Raw genomic sequence first — 10,839 nt, 5'->3', positions numbered from 1 at the left:
CAATTAGATGTTGATGGATTTTTTGGAGTTTTATAAATCGATGGATTTTGTGGGACTATTCGATATATTTTAAGCATTTTGAAATCCGACCAAAATTCATAAAATTTTGAAATATTGTGCTCTAATCGTAAAGACTATACATGAATTATATGATGTTTTATCTCTAATCCGTATAAATTAAATTAAAATCTTAGACAATTTTTTAAAATACATAAATAATATATAATCCATTAAAATTTCAGTTAAATGCGCCCCTTTAAATTAGTTGTAGCTCATTTTAAAGTTTGGCTAGTAATATGGTTCTTATTATCTAGGGAAAATACTAGGTACCCAAAAAATTTTCCCAAATTTTTCACCCAAATCTTTTTGGCAAAATATGATTGGTTCAACTCACACTAATAATAATGAGACTCCTTGTATGCACATCAACCCTCTATTTTTTTTTTGTCAAAACTAGTCATATGTCTGCCACGTCATTTGAAAAAATATTTGGAAAAATATTTTGATAACAAAATTTGGGATACCTAGCATTATCCTTGTCTAAGTCCAGTTCTCATTTCGAAATTTATTAACAATATGAATATAACTCAAAAGAAGTCATAATTTAAAAACATCCTTTTTGAGGAAAATTGTTTATTCGTGTTGCATGGATGAAAGCTTTAAAAATGTATTGAGCATGTGTTTCACATTTGAAATTTCGGAAGATGTATGAAAAGTGAAAACAGACGACGCACTGTTTTTTGGCCTTTTCTTAGGATCTTTTTGCCGTTTTTTCTTAGTTTGCAAGTGATTTCTAAATGGAGCTGATGGGCTAGACGTCGGCCATTCTTTGATGTCGCCCATACAATAAAAAAATGTTCCGTGTACGAAGGTTCTTGTCCATCGATCTAAGCTCGTTGGCAAATTCACAAGGATTATTAGGCTTTGTTTGTATCAGATTGCTCCGATGCAAATACTGCTGGTATTAGTTCAATAATAGGATGGATTTCGGATATGTAAATATTACGGATATTAATTCAAATTCTTGGATCAATTCGAATAATCATATGAATTTTCACATAAAATATATCTTTTTTTTTAACACCTTAGGGTGAAATAAATTTCAAATTAAAATTGCATCACTTAAAAATTACCTTACTTTTTTTTACTGTCTGGTCCGATATATTCTGAATATCTCATTTCTTAACACTATCTAATAAGATGAATTTCGAATTAGATCATTTGCGAACATGGCTCACATAATTTAAAAACCATCTCATTTTTTACCCTGCCTGGTGATATGAATTTTGGAATATCTTATTTTATTAAAATGAATTTGGGAATATCTTATTTTGATCAGATGAATTTATCACTTGCAAGCATGGTTGTCTAACTTCTTTTTTTTTTTTGAAATTGGTTGTCTAACTTCTATAAATTATTTTTAATAGATTTTATTTTCAAAATCTATTTTATGATTTTGTGCATGGGGCGGAGTGGGGATCTTCAAAATTTCAACCACAAATATGCAAATCATAGAAACCACTTCATGCCCTAGAACCTGGGGAAACCATGAATTTCAGAGCATTGATGAAACATGTATACAACATTGTAAGAATTTTGGCAGAGGCTTTGCAATAAATATTCAGACCCCAACTCATAATACACGACAAATATGTCCTAACTGTGTTCTACATTGCCCCTCGATATCAATCTGTCCATATAAACATTGCTAATAGCACCTCACACAAAAATGGGGCTGAACACCAAAAAATGCATTGTAATCATATACTCCTAATTTGTGACAACATGGGTAGAACAGACATGGAACCCCGGCATGTTCCCTGATTATTCCGTCCTTACAAGCACTGACTAGACTGTGATTTTAAGTCGACCAGTAGGTTGTTTATGGTATTTTCAAACTTTTTTGCATGGCGGCTTGGCTTCAAGACATTAATATCACCCCATTGCGAGCATGGATCTGAGAACCAGCTTCTGCCGCCAGTGCACCATGCTCCTGGTACAGCTCTATGCTTACCACGATTTAGAATCCTGTCATCAACCATGTCTAGTACTGCGTCATCTGTTTGAAACTGTCTTGCAAATGCAGCTCCACTTTGAACCATCCCTTCATATTCTGAGGTTTTAAGGAATCGAGGGTCCATTTTTGGAGGATCGTCCCACACCATATATCTCAAATCACTATTGACAGTGTTATTTTTGAAGTCAGGTGAATTGCAAATGACTGAATGGAAATACACTTCTTGGGCCAAAACTACATTTGTACTGTACATTAAAAGTGTTCGTGGAAGGTTATCCCAGCCAAGAACACAAAATTCTAGAAAAGATCTGCTCAAGGTGACCCACGGAGAACCTGAGGGAAAAAAAGTATAAGGGAAACTTTTTGAATATACGCAATAACTTAAGCATGTAGACACTGTAATAGTTGATGAAAAAGTAACAAATGAAGCATAGGAGGGCTCTTGCCTGTAAAAACTTTAAAAGCATCCGGAAGTTTTCTCTTTTCTGTGGCATGAAAGATTTGAGATCTCCTAGCTAAGTAAATGCCTGGATCAACCACAACTGGAAGAACCCTTGCCCCTCTACAACAATAGTACAAAAATTGTTAATCAGCCTAGGATAGTTTGTACACATAAAGCACAAAAAAAGAGACAAATGTATGGAATGCTTACTCTTTCCATCCAAGATCACTGGTATGATCAATAAAATTGAGATCTTTTCTAACAGAGGAGAACACATGGGATAGGTCTGAAAACATAGAGTAAAAATAAAAAGTTATCAGGCAGCTCAACACAAGCCGTCGGAGTGCACTAGCAGATAATGACCTAAGTCAATTATTGTCGACATCATGTCGTCCTTGAGATTTATGGTGACAGAATCCCCAAATTATCATTCACGGATTTACAATATCGTAATAAAAATCCTAAAAAAGAAACATAGTCTTGACAGATAGCTTCCTGATACCTATCTTTCCACGCACAATTAAGTGACATGTTGCTGTAGGCCAGAAGCATAAAAGACAAAACATAAACTACAGTGAATTACAAAGCTTCAATTCTATGATCCAGTCTATAATCCAGTTGTATATACACACTTTACGATAAGATTAGCTCTTACTTATAAAATCTATAGTTACAGACTCACAGAGTCACAGTAGTCAAATAAGTATGTGCCAAATATTTGGATAATGATTTGTCCGTAAAAATTTCATTGAAGTGCGGACAAGTAGTTCTCCTGTAAAAAACGGCTTCAATTAAGATTTGCAACAATTGTTTCTCCTTCCAAGATTATCAAAATATATTACGGAAACAGACCGACTGTGCAGAGTGATCCTTTGGTCCACTAGTATCTTTTCTGACAAAAGACGCTTCACTTCCTCTCTAATATATGTTTACTTTCCTAAGGACAAGCTGTTGGAGCGAATTTAGCAAATAGTATGAACTCAAGTGAAATTCGATGTTGAAGATTTTTATATTTATATCTTCATTTATACCAATTATGTGTATGTAAGAACTTATATATATGCCCTCAGTAATTTTTGATCCACAAACAGGTATACATCTTAATTGTAATCACCTATCAGAAGATTATATGAATATGATTATATCAAAAAAATTAAGAGCTAAATTTCTAGTTGGTCATTCTCCAGGTGCAGCATAGTTGTAAACCGACTTCTCTGACTCCACATACTTTTAGTGTTTAAGAAATACCCTCTCCCAGCAAAGCCTAATAACACTGTTAAGCGGCAAAATGTTTTGAAGCAGAAACAGTAATGAGGCAGTCAAAATATACAGGTACTCCAGATAGCATTCCAAAAACCATTTGTATTTCCGGTGAATGTCTCTTGCAAACAATGCATTTTGTCCTTTGTTATATTGCTTACGTAAATACATAGTAAGAGAATTATATGTGTATTCCCTCGTTATATGTCCCTTGTTATATTGCTTACATAAATACATAGTAAGAAAATTATATGCAGAGGAGAATGGGTGGTGATTCAAATATGACAATTAGAAAACACAAACTCCAGAAAGAAAAAAAATGCACAGGAAGTATAACAACCCAAGCAATGCATAAATCCTACAATCCACGGCTTGCCATTCATTTCTGTGCTGGATCTGTCCATACACTTCTAGATGCTTATGTACAACATATAGAGTTTCAAATCAAGTCAAAATTCATCATCAAGATCCTTAAATATGAAACCTCAACATCATTCAGAAACCAAACCAAACAATATCCCAACTTTAACACTGATCCACATCATCCAAAGCTTAATTTAACCAAACACTAAACCACCTAATTCAACAACCTCCCAATTCAATTAAATCTACCAAACTAGGCAGAACAACAAATCCCGTAAATTAACAAATCAAGAATCTTTAACAATTCACATAAAAGTTACGTATAAGGCAATCAAAAAACAATAAAAGGGGAAGGGGGGGGGGATCATAATCATAATTCATACCATCTTGCGTAATCAAAGGATAATCCAAAGCACTCAAAGTAACAAACCAATCCCACCCTTTATCCATCTTCAACAAAATAGCCCCTCCTCTCAAAATGGCAGCAATATTCGAAGACCCCATATACGTATTCGGATCAGGCTTCCCCACAACCTCAACATTCCCAAAAGCCCTCATCACACTCACACTCTTGACCAAAACACCCAGCTTTCTCCTCTCATCATCTGAGCCACCAGCATTGATGTGCAACAAGTACATGTTTCTTGGATGGTAAATGGAGAGGAGGAGGCGAAAAATGCGGTCAGCGTCTCCGTGCGAGCCGGAGATGTAGTAGGCGAAGGAGGGAGGGGAGGTGGGGGTGTGGAGGGGGGTGGAGGAGAAGGGCTTGTGGGGGGAGGTGGAGGAGAAGTTGAGGATGGAGGAGAGGAAGAAGAGGAGGGAGAGGAAGGCTAGTGAGAAGAGGGTGAAGAGCCATTTCTTCTCAGCTCCCATTGGTGAGTTGGTGGAGCTGAGAAGACAATTGGGTTGAAGAGAGTCAGCTGGTCAATGTTTGTGTGTGTATCATCTGACTTTGGGTGTGGGGGGGAGAGAGAAGACTTTGATGACCGAAACACACAGAGAAATGAGAGAGAGAGAGAGAGAGAGAGAGAGAGAGAGAGAGAGAGAGAGAGATTTACAAGATTTTGATGACTGGAACACAGAGAGAGATGGAGAGAGAGAGAGATGGAAAGAGAGGGAGAGATGGAGAAAGAGAGAGGGAGAGGGAGAGAGATTTACAAGATTTTGATGACCGGAACACGGTGAGAGATTGGAAGGGGGAGAGATTCACAAGACTTTGAATCTTTGATGAGTGAAACACAGGAGAACAGAGAGACTGGATGGAGGGAGATGAATGAAAGAATTAATGATGGAGCTGAGTTTTTACTTTCGGGTAGAGTAACTTTTACAAGCACCAAACCAATACGTTAAGTATAATTTAAATCGCGATTAATAAATTCGACAGATAAATTATTGAATGGACGTTTTAAAATTAAGTAATTAAAAGTGTGATTAGTTTTTCGTGTGATCTTCCGATTAGTTATCATGGTCTTTTGAGTATTTATTTAACTCTTATGCATTAAATCAAATCGAGAAGTAATTCCCTTCTTCAATACAGTGGTCGAATATCTTTTCGTTCATCATTCAAATTCAGTTGAGGTTTACATAAGAACTAGCATAAAAGCCCGTGCGAGGCACGGGCCTCTAATTTTTATTATGTTTTAAATAATATTCATGTGTCATCATATTGTTCTCTTACGGGTCTTGAGTTTGTATTATGTTTTATATAATATCTGTGTGTTATCATATTGTTTCGAGCGTAACTATTACATTTTATTTTTCGACAAAATATGTAAATATGAAAAATGTAATATTTGCAACCTAATAGCATTAATAGTAATAATAAGTACTATTCTCTCTGTCCCAATTTATATGACCCTTATTCCTTTTTGGGATATCTCTAAAATAATGAACTTATTGTACTTACTATTTTTAAACACTATTTTTCACTATTACACCAAATACTTCTCTATTTTATACTTTTTTTATTTAATAAACACTATTACACTCACGACTTACCTCCACTATCTCAAATCTATTATTAAATTTTGATATGTTCCACCACTTTACCCACTTTCCAACTAAATTTACTCTTTTTTTATTACATTTTTCTTAATCTCCGTGAAAGTCAAATAAGGTCACTTAAAATGAGATAAAGAGAGTATATTTTTTAAAAAAAATATGGATCAAAAACTACATTTGAACTGATATTTCTATATTCAAATTCGTTAGGATATAGAGACCATTATCAAATTATATATGGTCAAAATTATATTTAAAATTAATACTGAAACTTTTGGATTTTAAATATATTATACCTCATTAAAAGTATCTGTAATTTATTGTTGAAATTATTAAATTATTTCAACTAATATACCATGATTTTGATGAAAACCTGTTCTTCATATGTGAATTAAGATAACCTAAATTATGATTAAATGAAGATGTGTGGTTCGCGTTACCTTACATTTATTTCTTCTTTTTTGAGAGCACGTTTGCATAATTGTTAAAGTGATACATGATGGAGCAAATCATCAACACATTCTTTTTAGCATATGTTGCACACATTTTGTATAAATAGAAATTATAACATATGTTGTATGTAAAAAGACATATACCTTATTTTATTATAAAAGTATCAATTGAACTACTAACCGTATAATTGCACCCCAAAAATTTCTGACACTTTTGACGTGTCTTATCCTTTTATTTTTCTGTTGACTTTGGATTAATAATATAGAATTTCTTTAAATTCACCTTCATATCACAAGTTACAGTATTTCAAATACATATATCATCAAAATGACATCGTTTAGATATATTTTCTGACACAAAATTTGAAGTATTGTCACTATTCTTATATCTATAATTTTTTTAAAAAAGATTTACACATCAAATTCTGAATTCATAGTTTTAAATAAAAAAAATATTCTAAATAGGAATATTCTTTCAGTTACCTTATTTCGTGTTCTCCAAAATATTGTAATCTATTTATAAATCGCCTTTTATAATAAAAGAAATTAATATGACATAGTCCATTTCGAAAGCCTAACAATTTTCCTTTCAAAGATGCTCGCTTAAACCTCAGTTTTTGTGCTTATTTCTCACATTCATGACTTAAAATTTCTATAATATTATATCGGTGCTCGTTTAAACTATTAAGATAGATTTGAATTCGTTCATTTTTATTCAAATATGAATTATATCTATTTTTAGAAACCTGAATCATGACTCGAACCCGATTATTCATATTCTTTTTCAATTTTAAATTTATTTACGTAAATAATTAATTTATAGATATTAATCTATCATGTAAACAATATATGAGACTTGACTGAAATAATAACTTATCTCAAATAAATAAGATACGGAAACGAATATAAATACAAAAGTTTTAAAGTATGTGGTTAATTGTTTGTGTAGTTCAAGTGGTTTGAGTGATGTATTTGTATTGGAGTTCGAGTCTTATGAATAACATCTTTTTTATATATATGAGAAGATGTTAGGTTCGAAGTTAAGCTCAGGTTCGGAGCTAGGTAATTTATTTGCTCAGGAGGGAGGCTTGACACGAACGTGTTGGGCTATTATATATATAACTAGCATAAAAACCCGTGCGAGGCACGGGACTCTAGATTTTGTTGTATTTTAAATAATATTCGTGTGTCATCATATTATTTCGAGCATAACTATTACGTCCTATTTTTTAACAGAATATGTAAATATGAAATGCAACATTTGCAATATAATAGCATTGATAGTAGAAAATTATGGATAAAAAACAACATTTTAACTGATTTTTCTATATTCAAATTCGTTAGGATATAGAGGCCACTACCATATTATCTACATGTTCGAAATTATACTCGAAACTAATACTGAAACTTTTAGAATTTAAATATATTATACCTCATTAAAAAGATCTGTAATTTATTGTTGAAAATTATTAAATTATTTCATCCAATATGAAAACTTGTTCTTGATATGTGAATTACGATATCCTAAATCATGATTAGATGAAGATGTGTGGTCCGCGTTGTTTTATATTTATTTCTCTTTTTTTGAGCGTACGTTTGTGTAATAGTTAAGTGATATATGATGGACATACCATCAACACATTCTTTTTTATCATATGTTGCACACACCTTGTATAAATAATAATTTAAATATATATTGTATGTAAAAGACCCTACCTTACTTTATTATAAAAGCATCCATTGAACTCCTAACCTTATAATTGTACCCGAAAAATTTCGACACGTTTGATTTGGCTTACCCTTTTAATTTTCATATCAATTATATAGTATTTCAATGTCTTATATTTTTTTGTTAATTTAAAATATTAGATGATTATTACTTTAATACCGCGTGTTATAATATTGTCTTGCTATAAAATATTATTTTTTATCATTAGTTTTCTGAGCTTGTTGATTTAGGCTTTTAATGATTTTTCATGTAATTGTTATAAATCAGATCTCAAATAGCAAAAATAGAGTAGATGTCAGTTGGGCACCATGAAGTTCATAAAAATAAAAAATATTTAGTTTAATTAGCCGTATAGTTACTTTTTTAGTTTTGTGCAAACTCACATTTTTAAATATTTTGATACTCTTATTTTTAGGGGTGAGCAATGTAGCATATCATATTCAATTGTTAAAGATCAAATCAGGTGTTTGATATTCTGGCTTATGAAAAACTATTCTTGTTCTATTCCCGTTTAATCAGATATTAGTTTTCACCTTATCGCGTCGGATTATCCATTTCAGAATTAATTATATTTTATTAGTTTGATTTGTAATTGATTAATTAATTTAATTATACTTCGAATCATTTTATTTAACTCGTATGTTATACATTGATGGATGTCATATTTAAATTATAGTTTTAAGACTTTTACTACTATATATATATATATATATATATATATATATATATTATCTATAACTTATTTCTCTGTGTTATTTTATTTTAAACAAGTAAAATTTATAACTCAACTCTTTTTAGTAGGTCTCGTAAACGCGTTTTATTATTATTTGGTTGACTTTTGATTAACAATATAGAAATTCCCTAAATTCACCTTTGTATCACAAGTTATAATATTTCAATTCATATATCACCAAAATCACATCATTTAGACATATTTTCTAACACCAAATTTGATGTATGTCACTATTCTTATATCTATATTTTTTTTTTTTTGAAAAGATTTGGTTACACGTCGAATTCTGAATTCATCATAAGTTTAAATAAAAAAGTAATCTAAATAAAATATTCTTTCAGTTATCTTATTTATGTTCTTCAAAATATTGTAATCTTTTTATAAGTCACTTTTTATAATTAAAAGAAATATATGACATAATCCATGTTGAAAGTCCATCATTTTTCCTTTCAAAGATGCTCACCGAAATCTTAGTTTTTGTGCTTATTTCTCAAATTCATGGCTTAAATTTCTAATATTGTATCAGTACCGTTTAAAGTATTAAGTTAGATTTGAATTCATCCATTTTATTCAATATGAATTATATCCATTTTTGAAGTCTGGAACATGGCTCGAGCCCAATTGTTCAAAAAAAATTTCAAATTTAAATTCATTACGTAAGTAATTAATTTATGGTATTAATCTATCATGTAAAAAATATATGAGACTTACCTGAAATAATAACTTATCTCAAATAAATATGATATTGAAAAAAATATAAATACAACAGTTTTAATGTATGATTTGATGCTTTGAACAAAAAATTAATTGTCTGTGGCTCAAGTGGTTTGAGAGGTGTACTTGTAATGAAGAGGGCTTGGGCTCGAGTCTCATTAATAACATTTTTTTTATATGTATGACGAAGAGTTAGGTTCGGAGTTAGGCTCGGGTTCGGAGTTAGGTATTTATTTGTCAGGAGGGAGGTTTGACAGAACGTGTTGGGCTATTATTTATAAGTAGGTAGAAGTTTACTTTCATGTCGAAATTAATCAGATTCAGTATGAATTGAAATACAGGTCGTTTGACTTTTTTGCACGTACTTTTAAATCCTTTGACCGCATGCTAAAATCTTATTTTTGAAAATTTCTATTTCTGAATAATAATATCATCATATACTTTTTTCGAAAAAAGAAAATTTCAAAAAAAATCATTTTTAGCATGTGTTAAGACTTAAAAAACATGAAAAAAAGTCAAGCGGCTTATATTTCAAAACAGATGAGTAGTGTACTCCTTATTATGCGGTTCCGACATCCGTCATCAATGTTTAATAGTGTACGTCATAGTAGTTCGAGCTTCATAGTCTTTGTTTTGGACGCAGTCTTCTTCGGGGGTTGGTTTCCAGATCCTAAACTCTGCACTATGGCGCTAAATTAGATCTCCATGTTTAGAGCAAGTCCAAGAGTGTCCTGTTCAGTCTAAATTAATATAAATATCATGTCCTAGTAATTGGATATATTTATAACTTGAACTTCAACAATGTGCCTGATTCTAACAAGATATTTAATATTTATTATTAAAGACTTTCTTCCATCATTAAAACATAATATAAAGTAGAGATAGAAGAGTGTGTTGATAAGAATTTATAATAAAATATGAGATAGGGCAGGGGGAGATGTGCCTCAAAATAGAGCTTGAGGAACTTGTCCTACTGATATAAGGCATCACTAGGACATTGTTGGATCAAATTATTCCATCAAATGCCCTAAATAATAACTTAGGACATGATATAGGGAATTTCTTGAAGTTGCTCTTAGCATCTACACAGCTTCCTTATATGGTGTCCTAAGTTATTATATAAGGAAT

The 10,839-nt window shown here is 31.5% G+C and overlaps 1 protein-coding gene across 1 annotated transcript; it reads right to left on the bottom strand.

Annotated features, from left to right (window-relative positions):
• Positions 1–1,563: 1,563 nt before the first annotated feature.
• On the bottom strand, positions 1,564–5,420 carry LOC108203151 (beta-glucuronosyltransferase GlcAT14A). The gene is made up of 4 exons (XM_017371912.2): positions 4,466–5,420; positions 2,670–2,745; positions 2,464–2,579; positions 1,564–2,350 (listed from the first exon to the last, which is right to left on the bottom strand). The coding sequence occupies exons 1-4, from the start codon at positions 4,953–4,955 to the stop codon at positions 1,836–1,838; spliced, it is 1,197 nt and encodes a 398-aa protein (XP_017227401.1). The 5' UTR covers positions 4,956–5,420; the 3' UTR covers positions 1,564–1,835.
• Between the last annotated feature and the right edge of the window lie 5,419 nt (positions 5,421–10,839).

Source organism: Daucus carota, chromosome 9 (assembly GCF_001625215.2).
Source record: "Daucus carota subsp. sativus chromosome 9, DH1 v3.0, whole genome shotgun sequence".
NCBI classification, from domain to species: domain Eukaryota; kingdom Viridiplantae; phylum Streptophyta; class Magnoliopsida; order Apiales; family Apiaceae; genus Daucus; species Daucus carota.
The sequence above is the reverse complement of the archived record's forward strand: the minus strand, read 5'-3'. Positions and strand labels throughout refer to the sequence as shown.

Excerpts from the sequence above, each read along its gene's own strand:
- LOC108203151 (XM_017371912.2), bottom strand. The coding sequence starts at position 4,955 with ATGGGAGCTGAGAAGAAATGGCTCTTCACCCTCTTCTCACTAGCCTTC. Across the intron at positions 2,746-4,465 it reads TCCTTTGATTACGCAAGATG|ACCTATCCCATGTGTTCTCC; the intron begins GTATGAATTATG and ends CTATGTTTTCAG. Across the intron at positions 2,580-2,669 it reads AGTGATCTTGGATGGAAAGA|AGGGGCAAGGGTTCTTCCAG; the intron begins GTAAGCATTCCA and ends CTATTGTTGTAG.